Source organism: Marmota flaviventris, chromosome 11 (assembly GCF_047511675.1).
Source record: "Marmota flaviventris isolate mMarFla1 chromosome 11, mMarFla1.hap1, whole genome shotgun sequence".
In the NCBI taxonomy this organism is placed as follows: domain Eukaryota; kingdom Metazoa; phylum Chordata; class Mammalia; order Rodentia; family Sciuridae; genus Marmota; species Marmota flaviventris.
The window spans coordinates 29335785-29356481 of record NC_092508.1 but is presented as its reverse complement, the minus strand read 5'-3'; the positions used below and the strand labels follow the sequence as shown (position 1 = coordinate 29356481).

At 39.7% G+C, this 20697-nt stretch overlaps 1 protein-coding gene across 3 annotated transcripts in view; it reads right to left on the bottom strand.

Moving 5' to 3' along the window:
• Positions 1 to 2352: 2352 nt before the first annotated feature.
• Cmklr2 (chemerin chemokine-like receptor 2) overlaps positions 2353 to 20697 on the bottom strand; it is a 45798-nt gene continuing 27453 nt past the window's right edge. For 2 of the 3 annotated variants that reach the window (XM_071619363.1, XM_071619365.1), the window contains 2 exons: positions 4113 to 4263; positions 2353 to 3786 (listed from right to left, as the gene is read on the bottom strand). In XM_071619363.1, the coding sequence (XP_071475464.1) occupies positions 2690 to 3757 (1068 nt within the window). In that variant the 5' untranslated portion in view covers positions 3758 to 3786; positions 4113 to 4263 and the 3' untranslated portion in view covers positions 2353 to 2689. Of the gene's footprint in view, positions 3787 to 4107; positions 4264 to 20697 lie in introns of all 3 variants that reach the window. The other variant, XM_071619364.1, reaches the window with a different exon arrangement.

Genomic DNA, 20697 nt, shown 5'->3' with positions numbered 1-20697 from the left:
TTTAACATTCTTATTAAATATTTAGCAATTCTGATGTAGTTCTGTACCTGTTAGTGAAGTCGTCAGCAATGTATCATGCTAATGACACAGTCTGTTTAACTTGCCCTGCCCTTATTTGTGTTACTGGAAATCCAACTTGGGACCTTGTAGGTGTTAGGCAAGCACTCTGCTACTGAGTTACATTCCCAGACCATTTTTTGGGTGCGGGGGATTAAACTCCTAAACTGAGTCTCATGCCAGCCTTATTTTGCATTTGATTTGGAGATGGGGCCTCACTGAGTTTCTAAGCACATTTCTTTTGCTGCATCAGGCTTTGAACTCTTAGTTCTCCTTCCTCAGCCAACAAAGTAGGTATGTGCTGCCATGCCCTGCCATAAGCCAACATCTTAAAATTGATTTGATGACAAATCTCACTCAAAAATAACATTAAGTATTAGAAGATATCGGACATATTACAGTGCTAGAGGAGGGAAGTTGGGTTAGGGAAAGCGTGCCAAAATTGTCATAAAAACACTTGTAAATACATGTTACAGATTTAAAATAATGCCTTTATGAAGTAAACCTTTTTTGGGGGGCAGTACTGGGTATTGAACCTGGGGCAGTCCTATTGGCCATTTCTATTTTTTGAGATGCAGTCTTAAATTGCCCAGGCTGTTTCTGATTTGAAAACCTATTTTACCCTCCTGGAAGATGGATTGCAGGCATGTGACATGTAATACCACACCTCACAGAACCTTTTTTAAGATTTTTAGTTGTTGATACTAATGTGCTGAGGATTGAACCCAGTGCCTATTTTGTTTATTTTTATGTGGTGCTGGGGATCGAACCCAGGTCTCACACGTGAGGGGTGAGCGCTCTACTGCTGAGCCACAACCCTAGCCCAATAGGTGTTTTTTGTTGGTTTTTCAGTGGTGCTGGGTATTGAATACAGTGCCTTGTGCATGCCAAGCAAATGCTTTCTACCACTGTGCTACATCCCCATCCCCTACAGCTGAGTTTGGGATATGTCTAACATTTAATTGACACAAATTCTTAGATTTATATATTCGTATATGTGGGTGTTTGTATTTTTTTAACTAATTTTTATAAAAGTACAGCTTGGAAAATGGATTTTTCCCCTTTTTGGTACCAGAGAATGAACCCACGATTACTTAAGCACTAAGCCATATCCCTACCCGTCCCCTTTTTTTTTGTTTTGAAACAGGTCTCACTAAGTTGCTGAGGTTGGTTTCAAACTTTCCTCCTGCCTCAGCCTCCCAAATCCCTGAGATTATAGGTGTGCACCCAGTGGAAATTATCTTTGAAATTATCTTTGAATGTCTCATTTTTGGGGCAGGAACCAAAGAAATTAAAATGATTTATTTAGGTCAGTTTCTTCAAACAATCCTCAGTGCTCTTTCCTTTTAGTCTGATTTTATGTTGTGAGTACCAAAGTGTGAAAAAATTTTCATTATGAAGAGGATTTAATCAGATCATATATCTAAACCTAAAATCAAGGGGGAAATTTTCAGATTATTAGTAACAAAAGAGCCACCAGAGGGCAGCACTTTGTTTTCTTGAGAGAGTTTAAGGATTGTGTAAGTGCACAAAAAATGGAAGGCTGACCTAAAGGTATATTATATTGATCTCATATTGGTGTCTATACCTGTAGGAGCAGAATGTAGAAATATCTACATCCTCAAGCATTCTCTAATTACAGTGGAACTGGGCTGGCCTATCCACCATCAGGATGTCAGTGTTTTTAATCTACACACTTGCACATATCCGGAATTTTTCAAAAACAATTTTATCAGGAGATGAGAGATGGGCACACGTTTTTTGACACTTGCCATCAAGAGATGGGGGAAGGGGATGCTCTGTGTCCCCACACCTTTAATCTGAGCCAGCCTAGTCCTACTTTGACCAATCAAGTACAATGGAAGTAATACTGTATTTGTTCCATTCATAGCCTTTAAAAGGACTAGAAGTTTCCACATTGGCTTTTGGAGCTCTGGCCACCCTGAAGAGCCATGGTGGGGTACCTGTATGGGGAGTGAAAGGATGAGACAGAAGCTGCTCAGCCAGACCTCAACTGTTCCAAGCCTCAGCCTTTTGCACAACCAAGTCCAGCTGAGGCACCAGACAGCAAAGCACTGACAAACCTCCCTTCTGTGCCTTTGAATTCCTGATGCTTAAGTTTGTGAGACGATAATTCCTGTTTAAGCAACTATATTTTGGAGCAGTTTATTGGATAATGGTAGTTAATTGGAACAAAAATTTTAAATTAACTGTCACTTTAATTCACAAATGTGAATAGATTACATAAAGAAGTATACATGTATTTTAAGAATATGTCTAATAGGTTACTTGTAAAAATTAAAATGGATTTAAGCAAACATTTTAACATTTTTTAATTAGTCACTTAATATTAACAATTATGGTCTTTAAAAAGTTAAGATAAAAACAATACTGCTTCAACAGTGATGATTAATTCACTGTGATATGATTAGCAAGAATGACAGATCATTAAGTGCAGAAAAAATATTGTACAGATCCTTTCTAAGTTTTATATCCACACAAAAAATATGATGTCAACAAAATGAACAAAACAAAACATGGTCAGTGCTAAATCTTGGAACCAAATTTAAACTGGAAGCATTTGTCAGGGGACCAACACAAAAACCTGGTACTGATTTGTGGAAAAGTAAACTTATTGGGCTGTTTCCAGGAGAGACAGATTCTTGGTTTCAGAGTTCCTGAGCTGCTCACTCACTGTGCCAGAACAGCTGACTTCCCATAGCGTGTACTTCAGTATCTCAGCAACTGAGGCCCTGAAGCGAGCTTGGAACTTTTTACTAATTAGGACATAAAGGATGGGATTCAAGCAACTATTGAGGAATGCCAAACCAGTGGAGAGGGGGATTCCAGCCTGCAACACCTGGTGGAAATAGCTATTGTGGTGAATAGTGAGCTCCCAAATACTGAACAGGTGATAGGGAGTCCAGCAAATCAAAAAGGCCATGATCACAGCCAGGATTGTCCAGAAATGCTTACTGGAGCTGAGGATGCTTCGCTTCTTGACCTTGAAGATGAGACACAAGTAACAAATACTCATTGTTAGCAAAGGGAAGAGGTAGCCAACAATAAATTTCACCCAAGTCAGAATGTGGTGCCTCATCAGGGTGAGGTCAGGATCATGCTCGTGGAAATTGTTATAGCAAAGAGTGTGGTTATTGAGCTCCAGAGTATCCCGGAAGTACAGTGCAGGACCGCCAATTAGAGAAGCCAAAAGCCAGACCAATATAATAACAATCAGAGAGTTCTTCAGTGTTCGGTGCCGATGAGACAAAACTGGATAAATCAGGTGGATATAGCGGTCCAGGCTGATCACTGTTAGGAAAAACACACTGGAAAACATGTTCAACTGGGCAATAAAGGAATTAGCCTTGCACAACCAGATGCCAAAGGGCCAGTGGAAATTCATGGCCACATAGGAGATGTACAGGGGCAGGAAGAGAACAAAAATGAAATCCGCAATAGCTAGATTAAGAAACCAGAGAGTAGTGACTGTCTTCTTCCATTTGAATCCTGTGAACCAAATGACAGTGGCATTTCCTGGAATTCCCAGGACAAATGCTAAACCACATAACACCAGGGAGACCCAGTGAACAATTCCCAGGTGGACTTTTTCCTCCATACCAGACTCTGGAGAGTAATATTCCAAGGCATAGGAATAATTATCAAATTCTTCAAATAATGGTTCCTCTAAATCTTCCATGACCTTGGTAGGGTGGAGAATGAGGAAATCTATGGGAACAAATTTAAAAGGAAAAAATATATATTTATGAGAAAAGTTCAGTGAATTATTAGAAACATAAAGATAAAAATATTTCATCTTATAACCAAACATATTCTATTTGGAGGGAGGACTTTGCAATGTCCAAGCATTGGTAGGCTTCAGTTTCTCCAATTATCATTCTCTAAGCTGTTTGAGTTCATTTGTGTATTCAGTAAGAGTTAAATTAAAATGGTTGACTCTACAGGTGCAATTCCTCTATACATAATGCTTGTAGATCTGACTAAAAAGAATCTTAACATTCAACAAACACTTATAAAACAGATTAATACTTTACACAGTGATGAGTTCCAAATCTGGATTTGTATCCCTGATTTCTTAAACTTCAGACAGAGAGCTCCAACTGCTTTCGAGGCTCATCCACTTGGAATGTCAGGTAAGCCCTGAAGATTCTGATCCACTCTTTTGCACCCAAGGATGTTCTGATTCTGTTTATGAATGCAAACATGTTAGAATTATATTAATATGGATGACTTTTCAGCCAAAGGTTTTTTTTTTTGTTGTTGTTGTTGTTTTGTACCACAGATTGAACCCAGGGTGACTTAACTACTGAGCAACATCCCCACCCCTTTTTTAAAATATTTTATTTAGAGACAGGGTCTCACTAAGTTGCTTAGAGCCTCACCAAGTTCCTGAGGCTAACTTTGAACTCATGATCCTCCTGCATTAGCCTCCCAAGCTGCTGGGATTACAGGCATGCACTACCATGCCCAGCCAAAGTGTATCTTTTGGAATAAACTTAATTTTGACCATTTAATTTCTATATTAACTTCCTGTAGAATGCAATTAAGTTATGAATTTTTTTCTTTTTTGTTGTATGGGGGATTGAAATGAGGGCCTTGTGAATGATAGGCAAGCACTCTACCACTGAGCTATATTTCCAACCCTTTTTTATTGAGACAAGCTCTTGCTAATTTGCCCAGTGTGGCTTTGAAGTTGTGATCCAGCTGCATCAGCTTCCTGAGGAGCTGGGTCTACAGGCAAATGCTACCGGCACTCAGCTAAATATTTTTATTGATATTCCTTTGTTTTGTATTAATTTGAATTATTTTCTATAGTTATTTACACAAAGATTTCTTTATCAGTTTTTCTTTTTCTTTTTTTGGCCCATACCAAATTAATCTAATATGTCTACTAAAGTGTTCTCATTTTGCTGCCCCTTTTCTTTTGTAAACAAAGTCAGTTTTCCTGGGTTAAGAAGTCTTGAATGTCAGTTTCTTTTTTTTTTGACACAATACCCTTATTTTATTTATTTATTTTTATGCGGAGCTGAGGATCAAACCCAATGCTTCACACATGCTGGGCAAGCACTCTACTACTAAGCCCAAATGTCAGTTTTTTAATCAAAATAAAATACTGGACTGGCATCTTTAATTTTATGTTATTTTTATCTGCAGTGTTAAAAATCAAGTGAAAGATATATTAACAGTTGTATTCATGTATGGAGCTACAATTAAAAATCAGCAACTATGTAAGACCTGGGATTGTAGAAGGGGTTAAAATGAAGAGATCAAAACATCCTGTGTCACTGGGAACACCTGTAATTCCAGCTTCTAAGGGAGGCTGAGGCAGGAGGCTTGCAAGTTCCAAGTCAGCCTTGAGCAACTTAGCAAAACCCTGTCTCAAAAAGGACTGAGGATGTAGCTCAGTGGTAGAGCAACCCTGGGTTCAATCCCCAGTGCTGAGAAGAAAAAAAAAAAAAAATCCCTTGTTACTCACAGGCATCTTGAATTCAATTGACTATCATTGAATTCATTATCTTACCTAAAATCTTTTGAGGAGTCTGGCAGGGCATAATTTAAAAACAAAAGCAATTCAATAGCTTCCTCCCAGGCCCAGCCAACTTCCTTTTGTTCTTCAATATTCAACTCAAATGCCACCTTGCCTTGGAACCATTTCCTGACATTATTTTCCTACAGAAAATTATAATAATTATTATTATTATTGTAAATAATAATCAATGTTATTGAAAATTTACTAGCTGCCAGGCATCTATGATCTAATTTGATCCTCATAAGAATCTTATACAATAGGTAAGAACTATTATTATTCTCAATTATAAGAAAGAATATCAACAGACAGGCTTTCTCAAGATCATGCAAACTGCGATTGTAGAGGCAGGATCTAAACTTAGATTTGTTGGACTGAGAGCCTGAACTCTTAACCACTACATCATTCCCCTCTTCTGTCATGCTTCTTTTATCACACTTAACACACTATATTTGTCATTCGTTTATTTTTAAATTTTCCACTACCAACTGGAATCTCCTTGGAAATAATGTCTATCATCTCTTGCTGAGAGCCATTGCCAAGTAGGTATGACGCATGGCATGACCCAGGTCATTCGCAGTGACATTGCATGTAAGGTGACCTTGCTCAAGGACCAAGGCAGATCCAGGTTTAGGGTGTATCCTGCTGGGATTAGGGAGTATCCCGCTCCTTGGGTTTAGGGCGGTTCCAGGTTTAAGGTGTACCCTGCTGGGAATAGGGCGTATCCTGCTGCCTCAGGCATGCCCACTCCTTGAGTTCCCTTTGAGTTCTTGCGGGATTCAGAGAGTATTTGGGATTCAGAGCCCGGTGGAGTGTGTGGATTTTGCCCAGAACGTGGATTTGCCCAGAACGTGTTTGTAGAGTACCGATGTGAGTTCGGGAATAAAGAATTGCTGTTTGAATCTACAAGGCTGTGAGTCGCTTGTGATTTTGTGCCCAGCCAGACTGCGGCATTTGGTGGCTTGTACGCGGAACGTCTGAAACTTAGAGGTAAGTGAAATTGCTCGCCCCTGAGGGAAGGCGAGAGAATGGGTGACCATTTCAAAAAACAATGTGTTCTTGTTTTGATTTATTTTGTTTTTGTTTCAAGCTGCCTATCCCTAGAAATTTCTCAGGCAAACTGGGAAAAATGGTTGGCTAAAGGTTTGAAGTTTGTTGGCCCTGAGGAAGAGAAAATTGATACAACGATTTTTTATTCCGTTTTTGTTTCATTCAGTTTCGGTTTTGTTTTGTGTTATCTTATTGGGTTGCGTTATCTTTATAGTAGATTAGAAATTAGTAAAAAACAAACCGAAAAGGTGTTAAGTAAATTGTTAGAGGTTCAGACCATGGAGAAAGACATTTTAGATCAAGCAAAAGAGAAGGTCTCTCGAGCTAGTCAGACAGAGGAAGAAAATTTAAAGGAAAAGGGGTTATTAGGAAAAAGGCTACAACAGGAGGCTGTTACTAACTCCGTTTTATCACCAGAGGGCATAATTCAACCAATAGCCCCACCTATGGAGACAGCTGAGTGGCCCTCAAACCCCATAGTTGATAAATGGGATCCTGAGATAGGACCTCAAAGATTAGCATGCCCTGTACTTGAACAGGTAGGAGGGCAGCGAATTCACCGTGCTTTAGATTTTAAAACAGTGAAGCAGTTAAAGGAGGCTGTAACAACCTATGGTCCCCAAGCACCCTTCACGGTAAGCATGGTCGAGTCCATTACTAACTTGGACATGACGCCAGCAGATTGGGCTAGCATGTGTAAATCTGTGCTAAATGGAGGACAATATTTGTTATGGAAGGTTGCCAATGAGGAATTTTGCACTGAGACAGCTAGGCGAAATGCAGCAGCCGGTTACCCTCAAAGAAATCTAGATATGTTGTTAGGAAAAGGACCTTATGAGGGTCAACGGCAACAAATTGAATATGATCCTGCTATATATGCACAAATTGCTGCAGACACAGTTAGGGCATGGAAGACTTTACAAGGACATGGAGATTTACAAGCTCAGCTATCTAAGGTAATACAGAGAACTAATGAACCTTACGCTGAATTTGTAGATAGGCTTATTCAAACAGCTTCCAGAATTTTTGGGGATACAGAACAGGCAATGCCATTAATAAAACAAATGGCTTATGACCAAGCAAATTGTTGCTGCAGAGAGGTCATTAGACCATGGAGACATGAAGATTTAAACACATATATTAAATTATGTAGAGACATTAATGAACAAGGGCAAGTCTTGGCAGCTGCAGTACAACAGGCTTTAGATGCCAGGCCAAAAACATGCTACAAGTGTGAACAAACAGGACATTTTAAAAGGAGTTGCCCCATAGGAGGAGGGTTTAACAAAACTAGGTATCAAAGGAATAGAATACCGGGTATTTGCCCATGATGCCGTAGAGGGAGACATTGGGCTAATGAATGCCGTTCTCAAACCACCATAGAGGGTATTTCCTTATCAAAATACGGACCAGGGGGCCCAATGCTCCGGGGCCCACAACTACAAATATACGGGGCAGTGGAGGAACCCAGCAACACCATCAGGGTAGTGCCCAGGACACACTGTCCATTAAATCCCTCATCAGACAAACCCGAGGGAGCGCAGGGTTGGACATCTGCACCTCTGCCAGAGCAGTACAAACTCCAGAGATGGGAGTTCAAATCATTTCCACAGGAATAAAAGGACCTCTTCCCCAAGGAACAGTAGGCTTATTATTGGGACGTAGTTCATCTACACTAAAAGGACTTATGATAAGTCCTGGGGTAATTGATCCCGATTATGTAGGTGAAATAAAAATTATAGCTAGTTCTCCAAGAGGTATATCAGTAATTTCACCAGGAGATACAATAGCACAGTTGTTAATAATACCCAGCCTACATAATAAATTTTCTAGTCGTAGTGTAGAAAGAGGTTCCAGGGGATTAGGCTCCACAGGTGTAGATTGGGCTATGCTGTCTTTAAATTTAGATTCTCGCCCAATGCTAAAACTAAATATTCAAGGACATGAGTTTAATGGGCTACTGGACACAGGTGCTGACCTTAGCATGATATCTCGTCAAGAATGGCCAAAACATTGGCCATTACAACAAGCCACTCAAACGGTTCGAGGCCTAGGAGTGGCGACTAATCCCCATAGAAGTGCAATGATATTAGATTGGAAGGATCCTGAAGGATGTGAAGGAACTATACAGCCATATGTATTGGATCATCTTCCTGTAAATTTATGGGGACGAGATGTCCTAGATCAATTAGATTTGACGTTAACAAATAACATCAATCCTAATGCGCCCACTACTAGGGCTAGACAAGGTTTTAGGAAAGAAAAAAGATTAGGAGAACAAGAACAAGGTATAGCAGCACCAATACAAATAGATCAAGGAACAGACAGACATGGGTTGGATTTTCAGAAAGGGCCACTGAGACAATCAAAATTACTTGGAAATCAGAAAGACCAGTGTAGGTACCTCAGTGGCCCCTGACTAAAGAAAAGATACAAGTAGCCCATGATCTGGTCAAACAACAATTAGCGGAGGGACATATACAACCTTCCGTATCTCCCCATAATACTCCCATTTTTGTCATCAAAAAGAAATCTGGTAAATGGAGATTATTGCAAGATTTAAGAGCCATTAATAATGAGATGGTTATTATGGGACCTGCTCAATCAGTGATTCCTCAATTGTCCGCTTTGCCAAAAACCTGGCATGTTTTAGCTATAGATATTAAAGATTGTTTTTTTTCAATTCCAATTCATCCTGAGGATAGTCCACGTTTTGCATTTACTATCCCTGCACTATTTCATGAAGGTCCTGATCAGAGATATGAATGGAAAGTACTCCCTCAAGGGATGGCTAACAGTCCAACTATATGTCAAATCTATGTTAACAAAGCAATCCAGCCACTTAGAAATCAAAATCCTGAACTACAAATATTTCACTATATGGATGATGTATTATTAGCACATAAAGATAAAAACACATTGCTGGAATGTTATGCCACACTTACAAACTTATTAAAAAATTATAATCTAGAGATAGCAATACATAAAAAGTACAATTAAATTTTCCAATTAATTATTTAGGAGTTCTATTATCCTCAACCATGGTCCGTCCACCAAAAATTCAAATATGAGTAGATCAACTCAAATTACTTAACGACTTTCAAAAGTTATTGGGAGACATAAATTGGATAAGGCCTTATCTAGGCATACCAACAGGAGAGTTGGGACCTTTATTTGATATTCTAAAAGGTCCATCAGATCCAAATTCACCCCGCATGTTAACTCCTAAAGCAAGAAAGGTATTAAAAATTATTGAAACATATATGGAAAATATGCATTTGGGTAGAATTGATATAAGTTTGCCTTTATAATTTATTGTACTACCAACAAAAAATATTCCTACAGGAGTATTTTGGCAAGAAGGTCCATTATTGTGGATACATTTATCTTATTCTCCTAAAAACTATTCTTACTAGGTATCCTGAGGCTGTAGGACAATTAATACTCAAAGGAATAAAAGCAGCGAAGGGAGTGTTTGGAATTTCTCCCAATAAAATTATTACTCCATATACTATGGATCAAATTGATGAGTTAGCTAATGAGTTAAATACTTGGGCAATATTCATGTGTAAATCTAATGTTACATTTGATAATCACTTACCATCTAATCCTTTGTTGTCTTTTTGGTCTAAGTATCCTGTAGTTTTTCCAAAAATGACAAGAAAAACCCCTATCATGAATGCTCCAAATATATTCACTGATGGGTCAAATAATGGTACAGCTGCAGTAGTTACCCCTGATCAAACTTTTACATTTTTAGTACCCAAACAATCAGCTCAAAAGGTAGAGCTTAATGCAGTTTTACAAGCTTTTGTGATGTTTAAAGATTCTGTATTTAATTTATTTTCTGATAGTCAGTATATAGTTAATGCTATAGTATCCCTTGAAGATGCTGGTAGGATTTCTCCTTCCTCTACTGTTTTCTCTTTGTTTTCCACTGTACAAAGTCTAATCTGGGACAGAAAAGATCCATTCTTTATAGGACATATCAGGGCACATACAGGATTGCCTGGAGCCCTTAGTTTGGGCAATGATTTAGCAGATAAAACTACACATGACATACATATTTTCTCTACACTAGAAGAAGCTACAAATTTTCATAAAACATTCCATGTTAATGCTAATACTTTACAAAAGCATTTTAAAATAACTAAGGAACAAGCCAGACATATAATAAAACAATGTCAAAATTGTGTGACCTTTTTACCACAAGTTAATCTTGGAGTCAATCCTAGAGGACTGATACCTAACCATATTTGGCAGATGGACGTCACACACTTGCCAGAATTTGGAAAATTAAAATATTTACATGTTACAGTTGATACTTCTTCCAGATTTTTGATGGGCTCCCTTCATGCCGGAGAAAAAACTAAAGATGTTATAGCTCATTGCTTACAAAATTTTGCCACTGTGGGTGTTCCTAAACAGTTAAAAACAGGTAATGGTCCTGGTTATACTTCTACCTCTTTTAAACAATTTTGCTCATCATTTGGCATTACTCATATAACAGGAATCCCATACAATCCACAGGGACAAGGCATAGTTGAAAGAGCTCATCAAACTATTAAAACGTACTTATTAAAGCAAAAAGAGGGAATTGGAAAGGGGTATATATCCCCCAAAGATAAACTTAAAATAACGCTTTTTACTCTAAACTTTTTAAATTTGGATTCATCAGGACTTAGTGCTGCAGAAAGGCATATGTATCCAAAAAATGTACATAAGCCTAAGGTACTTTGGAAAGATATTCTAACAGGACAATGGAAAGGTCCTGATCCAGTGATTGTTTCGAGTTGGGGTTCTGTTTGTGTGTTTCCACAGGGAGAACAGCAGCCGATTTGGATTCCAGAGAGACTAACCAAAGCAATTTCTACAGACCAAAAAGAAGACGATTTGACTCAAATCCATAACAGCTGATATCCAGAGCTCCAGCTTGGCTATTCTTACATCTGCGACAGTCATTAACCAGGATGCTTTTTTCAATATCTATTTTATTATTGCCTTTTCCCACATCATAAAGTTCTATTTTATTTTTGAGCTCATATAGACCTAGGTTAATGTTTTTCTGATCAGTTTTATTTTTTGACTGTGGAGTTTTTAAACATTGCAATGGAGATTTCACCTAGGTAAAGCTACAAGGCCTTTACTATTGTCTTATGTGTTGTACGTTTGTGTGCACTCTTGTGTTTTGTGTTGTATGTCTGTATGTGCGTATGTCCATATTTCATATATGAGGAGCGCTCATGAAAAAATGGATCTGAATTTTTTTTATTCATGTGATTTAAATCGTTTAATTTAAATTAGGTAAACAGCTGTTAAGGATTGTTTTTAAAGGTGGTTAACAGATCTGCTTGTTTACTAATTTAAATTAGGTAAACAGCTGTTAAGGATTGTTTTTAAAGGAGGTTAACAGATCTGTTTGTTTACTTTCACCTTTCCTTTTCATCATATTTAATAATTCTGTTCAGGATAATGTCTCTTTAGCATCATTGCCAGAATTCCTATCTCCATCCCAGTGCCGGTGAAGACAAAGATAAAACCAAACTACAGCTTCTATGATAGCTATCACAGTAAACTGTATAAACTGATGCATCAATGAATATAACTCAACAAGTAATGCTCAATCAAGGAGTTAATTTACTTTGGGAGGAAATGGACATATTGATAGACTCCTCCGCTTTGAACTGCTTGCAGAACTTGCCTGGACTATGTATCACTTGTATGCATTGTGAACTATCGTTTGGTGCAGCGAATTGTGGTAGTGCTGGCATATCTTTGCTGATGGTGTCACCAGTGATGCAATTTTTCCAAAGGAGCCGTTAATTGGCTTGGTGTCGTGGCATTTCTGTATCCTCCTCCCTTCTGCTAGTGATGGTCTAAAATTTGGGGGCTAACAGAGGTAAGGCAAAGAACCTCACCCCCCCACTGGCACCAAGGCCAAATTTGGGGGCCAACAGAGGTGAGGCAAGAACCTCACCCCCCGACTGGTGCATAGGCCTATCCACAAGTATGGCTGTATGCTGGACCGGTAGTCAGTGACGGGTATGATCCAATTGCAGTGGTATCAACCTAAGACAGGAGGCTGACGCCTAGAGGTCAGTTTTTCCCATGACGGGTAAGAACCATATGTTGAATTGGACAACCTACCAGGCACGGTCCTTAAGCCACATTTCTTGTCGTTTAATTAATCAGAAGTGGGGAGATGCTGAGAGCCATTGCCAAGTAGGTATGACGCATGGCATGACCCAGGTCATTTGCAGTGACATTGCATGTAAGGTGACCTTGCTCAAGGACCAGGGCAGATCCAGGTTTACGGTGTATCCTGCTGGGATTAGGGAGTATCCCGCTCCTTGGGTTTAGGGCGGTTCCAGGTTTAAGGTGTACCCTGCTGGGAATAGGGCGTATCCTGCTGCCTCAGGCATGCCCACTCCTTGAGTTCCCTTTGAGTTCTCGCGGGATTCAGAGAGTATTTGGGATTCAGAGCCTGGTGGAGTGTGTGGATTTTGCCCGTGGATTTGCCCAGAACGTGTTTGTAGAGTGCCGGTGTGAGTTCGGGAATAAAGAATTGCTGTTTGAATCTACAAGGCTGTGAGTCGCTCGTGATTTTGTGCCCAGCCAGACTGCGGCAGTCTCTGTACTCCACAGTGCCTAGCACAAGTTCTAATATATCAGAGGTATTTAATATATGCTTAATAAGTGTTTGGCTCTGCTACAAATCCTGTTCAGAACCAAAGATAATTTTAAAGCCTCAGGAGAGCATTTTCAGTTTACCCTTAAATCAATGTCATTGCCAGAATCTCTGGAACCTTTACTCACAGTTCTATACCCAGGATCCAGACTTATTCCTTGACACCAAATCATTTCCTTCAAGTGTTCTACTCCACTGAACAAGAATTGGCTTCTGTCTTTGCTGCTCTGTTCTTTCAGACCTGGGATCTTACTCTGCCCTCTCATTCCTTCTGGTAGCTGATCCTCCCCAGTGACAAATTCTTCCAGCTCACTGCATACTAGAACATGGCTACCTTCCTGGTGTCTATGACCTGTTCTTTTAGGCTATTAGGAATTTTGCAGCCAAATAGCCCAGGTGGTGGTTTGAACTACCTTATAAAACAAAATGGCAAGTAGAAGGAACCTCCTTCTTTCAAGAAAAGCCCATGGAAAATCCCTAATAGCTCACAACGACTATCCTCACCAAAGCCAGGAGTCTCCCTCTTCCAGTATCATTACTGACCCTGCTTAGAGAGCATGATCATCACAGGGCTTGGGTAGAAGTAGAACACACGGCTCCAATTCTCCTGGGGGTATGGGGGGGCGATATCTTGAGGATGAACGGAATCCCTTCAAACAAAGCCTTGTACCAGAGAAGATCCTAATCTTCTAGAAAGCAGATGAATAAATTAATTCAAGGATCAGTTTAGGCTTGGAGACAAAGCCTCAAGAGGAGCTGAATGCTGCCCAGTGAATTATTGTAAGACTGGAAGACGCCGCACCTCACTACAAATGGGAGACACCACATGACACAGATCACTGGAGAGGTTCCGCTTTATTACCAGAGGCTGTGTGTTTATATAGGTCTAAGGAGAGGTAGCAGGGCTGAGGTAGATAACGGGTCACCAGTTTATTGGCAAGCTCTTCCATATGTCAGTTCTGGAGCCCAAGAAGTTAATTCTTATTGGGGTTAAGGCTTCCCACTAGCAGGGTTTGAACATTGGCGCCAGCGGGAACGTTTCGCGCCAGTGAAAGAAAAAAAGAGGAGAAAGAGGGTCGTTAGGCGCCATGTTGGGGTTTTTCTCTGGGGTGCTGCTGCCGTTATATGTTTTCCCAACAATTATTATTATTATTTTGGCTACGAGGGATTGAACTCAGGAGCACTCAGCCACTGAGCCACATACCCAGCCCTATTTTGTATTTTATTTAGAGACAGGGTGTCACTGAGTTGCTTAGGGCCTCACTTTTGCTGAGGCTGGCTTTGAACTCACAATCCTCCTGTCTCAGTCTCCTTAGCCTCTGGGCCAGCTGAATTCTTCATGGAAAATACATGCTAGAATTTTCCCTATGATTTAGAGCAGAAGAAAAGAAGGTAGAATACAACTATCCTAAATTGAGCAGATTTAGTTAACCCTTAAGGGCATATTCTTGTTTAATTATTACTCCTTGTTTGTATATTCCTTTACAGCACCTCCAGATCTGATTAAGTTTCCAAACATCCCTTACACCTCAGTTAGTCTGAAGACTATTTGTTTCCTAGGACTACCTTAACAGAGCATCATAAAATATGTTCCCAGATGGCTTAAAATATCAGAAATGTATTATCTTGCAGCCTGGAGGCTAGAAATGTGAAATCAAGGTTGTTTCCTTATGAAGGCTGTGAGGGAAAATCTATTTCATGCCTCTTCTGGTGGGTAAATGGCAAACTGGCATTCCTTGACATGTATGTACATTAGAAGGTTAGGACTTTATCAAATTGTTTTTGGGGGAGTCATGATCCACCCCTTCACAGAATCCAGAAATAGCAACCACCATTTCTGAATCCTGATCACTCATTCATTCAACAAATTCTTACTAAGTGCCTACATTTTTCAGGCCTTATTCTAGCTGGTTAGGACTCTTCATTAAATAAGATTTTTTAAAAAAAAAATTTTAGATTCTAGCAGGCAGAGATAGATAGTAAAAAAATAAAAATTATCTGGGCATGGGGGTGCACGCCTGTAATCCCAGCAGTTTGGAGAGGCTGGGGCACAAGGATCGCCAGTTCAAAGCCAGCCTCAGCGAAAGTGAGGTGCTAAGCAACTCAGTGAGATCCTGTCTCCAAATAAAATACAAAATAGAGCTAGGTATGTGGCTCAGTGATCAAGTGTCCCTATGTTCAATCCCCGGTACCCAGAAATTAAAAATAAAAATAAAAATCATAAGCCAGGTGTGGTGCATATCTGAAATCCCAGCTACTCGAGAGGCCAAGGTAGAAGGATCTCCAAGTTCAAGACCAGGCTTGGCAATTTAGTGAGACTCTGTCTCAAAAGAAAAAGAACTGAGGATATAGCTCAGTGATAGCTGAGCACCACTGGGTTCAATCCCCAGTACTACGATCAATCAGTCAATCAATAAAATAAAACAGTAAATTATTGTAATACTGTTTCACATATAGGTCTTAAAAAAAGTAAACTGTATCTGTGTTAAAGGTGTAAGTAATCTAGAAAGATGAAAGACAGGACAGGATGAAGGAGATGGGAGTGGTTTTAATTTTCAATAAGGTAGACTGAGTACGACTGTTGAAAAGAGAAGTGCAAAGGCTTGAACAATGTTCTGGGAACTGCCATCCCTCCAACAGAAGGGTATCTAATGTGTTCCAGAAACAGAAGGATGTCAGTACATCTAGAATGAGGTGAGAAAAAATGAGCAAAGGACAAACAGAAGGAAAGCAGTTCAACAGGATGTGAGAGGTGAGATCATGTAAATACTTGTAGTTCGTTGGAGGATTTTGAGCAGAAAGATAAATCTGATTTGTATTATAGAAAGATGCCTGTTTCTGCTATGTTTAGAAGAGACTTTTATGGGATTCAGTGTTAAAGCACTTGCCTAACATGTGTGAGTCACTGGGTTTGGTTCTCAGTAAATAAAACAAAGATATTGTGTCCATTTACAACTACAACAAAAACAAAAAACAAAAACAAGAGACTATTATGTGTGGTGTTGAAAGCATAGAAATCAGGAGATCAGTTAGAAAATTATTGTAGAATCCTGGCTAGAGATAACAGTGACTTAGACTAGAGTAGTAACAGTAAGGGTGGTAAGAAATTATTGGAGTCTACATTTATTTTGAAGACAGATAGAAACAATAGGTTACTTTTTTTTTTTTTTCTTCCTGGAACTGGGGGTTAAATCCAGAGCTTTCTCAAATGCTAGGCAAGCATTTTACCACTGAACTACATCCCCAGTCCCTTTTTATTTTTTGATTTTGAGACAAGGACACAGCCCAAATTTACAATCCTCCTGCCTAATCCCTCAGGAGTCGCTGGGATTATAGGTATGTACCACAATGCCTGGCTTATGTTTTTTAATGTGAAAGGTTTCTAACTTTTAAACTATGGATTTAAAACAAAACAGCTCTGGGCCACATGCATCCCAGCTGCCAATTTGAGACACAAAGGGCAGACTTTGAGATTTTCAACAGTGATGAAGAAAACTATACATTAAAACTCTCAAGTTGGACTTTCCCATACAGAACAATAAATGCTCAGTCCTTGCTCCCAGGGAGGCAATTGCAAGACTTGGTGCTATTCAGAGGTCTCTCCAGAGATTCTCACTTCAACCTTTTCTCAATTGGTAGTGCAGACTGGCTATAAGAAATGGGACAATTCTTACCCCTGCCTCAGGGAAAAAATGTCATGGACAAATCCCTCACTTTCCTGGGTTTCTATTACTACAATAACATAAAGGACATTAATTTAATATATAATAATGTAAAATATAATAATGAACCAGCATCCAGGTCCAGAATTGTTCTCTGCAGCTGTGACAACCTTCCTGGTCCTTGAGAGGGAATAACAAGCCCCCATGCACATCCGTCATCCTGCTTCCTGTCATCACTGGTTAGATGACTGTCCCTGCCTCATTGTATTGCTCAGATTCCCACAGCATGGGTCTTCCAGTTCCTACCTATAAGCTGTGCTTTGTCCCAGACTTGAACTCAGCCATGTTCCCTGTTCAGAGTGTAACTAACTTGGCAGACATCTTGACCCATGCTCCCACTTCTTCATCCTCTAATTTGGCAACTGGGTTATTGCCTTATTGCTACTCCTTATTCCTAGGTTCCAGTTTTGGACTGCCAGTCCTCTGGAGAACCTTGACCTCTGTTATCACATTTCTTGCCTCTGCTAGTTTGCTGTCTCCCAGGCTCCAAGCTTCTGTGCCCCCCGCACCCCGTTAGAACATTCACATGCTACCCCATTTCCTTGATACCAATTTTCATGCTTTATGGCTTCCAAATCTGCACCTGTGGTTCTCAATCCAGGGCAATTTTGCTTTGCAGGGGGATATCTGGTAATGTCTAGAAACACTGTTGATTGCCACAAGGGAGAATGGGTGGGGATATGCTACTGTCAAGGAGTAGGTAAGGGCGGGCGTGCTCCAAAATATCCTATAACGGGCAGCTAGTGACGACAAATAATTATCTGACGCAAATGTCAATGAACCAAGGTTAAGAAACCCCTATTATATTAATCTCAGCCTGAACTTCTTTCTTCTATTTCTTGCAGCTGTATCTGCTCTTTCCAAGTGGGTACTCTCATCTTGGAGTCCTAGCTCAGCCTATTATGATTCATCCGACTGACTACCAAGCAACTGTGCTTTATAGAGATTGCAGACTCGTGGTCTGTGTATTTAATTTGGCTGAAAAGGTGCTCTGATTTAAACATTGGTAAATGTCACAAAAAAGATTCCAATTTTAGCTTCTCTTGATAATTTATGTTATCTCTTAATAATGGGCCTGCATTTCCCTTGGCAGAATTTGAATTCCTCTTTAAACAAGGTATAGGGTCCCTCTTTTGCTATAGTTACCACCATCAGTTCTAAATCACTCATTTGATTCACTTTCCAGGATACTGTCAACAATTGAGTTTATTTATTTTTTTTTAAGAGAGAGAGAGAGAGGAGGGGGAGAGAGAAAGGGGGGGAGAGAGAGAGAAGAGGGGGAGAGAGAAAGGGGGGGAGAGAGAGAGAACGAGAGAGAGAATTTTTTAATATTTATTTTTTAGTTTTCGGCGGACACAACATCTTTGTTTGTATGTGGTGCTGAGGATTGAACCTGGGCTGCACGCATGCCAGGCGTGCGCTACTGCTTGAGCCACATCCCCAGCCCAACAATTGAATTTATAATCTTTAACACTGTACTTTATAAACATTAAGGAAAAAAAACTGTTAAAAAAAACAAAAACAAAACTAAGAGGGGACTGGGGATATAGCTCAATTAATAGAGTGCCTGCTTCTCATGCACAAGGCTCTGGGTTTAATCCCCAGCATCACTAAATAGATAGATAGATAGATAGATAGATAGATAGATAGATAGATAGATAAAATTTTAAAAACTAAGAGAGTTGGGGAGGTAGCTCAATGGTAGAGCACTTGACTAGCATGTCTGAGGCCTTGGGTTACATCCTCAGTATCATTAAAAAAAAATATTTAAGACCTTGCATATATGAGGGAATGCAATGAAGTGTGTGATAATGCAATCTCAAAATAATATTTGCAACCTTAAAGTAAAAAATGTGGTTCACAAAGAAAGACTTACCTTGTGCATTTCTGCCAAATTTAAGGGCCTATGGAGATGTTTATTAAACTATTAAAACTAGGGAGCTGGATGTATAGTTCAGTGGTAGAGCACTTGCCTAGCATGTGTGAGGCCCTGGGTTTGATCCCTAGTTCCAAAAAACAAACAAACAAACTAGGAACTGTGGGTATAGCTCAGTGGCAAAGTGCTCACCTAGCATGTATAAGGCCGCTGGATTCAATCTTTTTTTATATATATATTTATTTTTTAGTTTTTGTTAGGTGGACACAATATCTTTGTATTTTTTATTTTTCTGTGGTGTTGAGGATCGAACCCAGCTCCCTGTGCATGCCAGGTGAGCGCATTATAGCTTGAGCCACGTCCCTAGCCCTGGATTTAATCTTAAGCACCCTCCACTTCCCAAAAAAGGAAGAACCCAAATGAACTAAAATCAAAAACAAAAAATTGGGTTGGTATTGGACCAGGCACAGTGGGTGTGGTGGTGCAAGCCTGTAATCCCAGCAGTTTGGGAGGTTGAGGCAGGAGGATGGAGAGTTCAAAGCCAGCCTCAGCAACTACAATACACTAAGCAACTCAGTGAGACCCTCTCTCTTAATAAAATCCAACATAGGGCTGGGAATGTGGCTCAGTGGTCGAATGCTCCTGAGTTCAATCTCCAGGACCCAAAAAAAGGAGCTGGGAATGTGGCTTGGTGGTTAAGCACCCCTGGATTCAACATTAGTACCAAAAAGAAAAAACTGGTATTGGGCCATGCACAGTAGTATAGGCCCATAGTCTCAGTTGCTCAGTAGGCTGAAGCAGGAGGATCACTTGAGCCCAAGAGTTCCAGGCCAGGTTTGGGGACCTCCATCTCAAGAAAATAAAATAGAATAACATAAATTGTTATTATGCTTATAATCAATCACACTGTGTTATATATATCTGCTTATTATTGATGGAATAAGAGAAGAAGGATAAAAGATACACAGAAAGAAAATGGGAAAATTTTCTTCAATTTAATTAAGTGGAGATACAGAAAGATATATACACATACATAGATTTTTTGAGCGGTGATAGGAACTATGAATGCAGTCTCAGAGGTAGACTAGAGAGATGTCTGGGCTATAGAAAGAAGCTGTGTTGGGCAGTAATCAGAAATGAAAGTGGATAGTAAATGGATATGTATCTTTAGACCTAGATTTTTGTTCTTTGTTTACTTGTTTTGTAGTACCCAGGAGTGAACCCAGGAGTGCTCGATCTCTGTGCTACATTTCCAGTCCTTTTTATTTTATTTTGTGAGATAGAGTCTCTCTAAGTTGCTAAGGTTGGCCTCCAACTTGTGATCCTCCTGCCTCAGCCTCCTGAGTAGCTGGGATTACAAGTGTGTGCCACCACCTGTGGTTATTGAATGTGGGTTTCAAGTAAACACTGTCATTCATTAAACAGGAAAGGTCAAGTGGTCTTGACGGGCAGTGACTTTCTATTGAGACATCAATTTTCTCATTGGAAAAACATAATAACAATGCCAGGATGAAGCTTTTAGACCTGACTGACTGAAAATAGGAAATAGCTACTGTAGTTGTCTTAAACCATATGTGCTGCTGAAAAGCAAATAAATAATTTTGACTGAAATAAAGGCTAATATATTCATGATCATAAAAATCTCCGAGGAGTCACTTAAATAATGGCCAAACTGCACTGTGGACATGTATATAAGTGGGTCCACCCAAGCCTATTAGAAATGTGTGGAAAAGGCTTGGTGTGGAGCCAAGTTTAG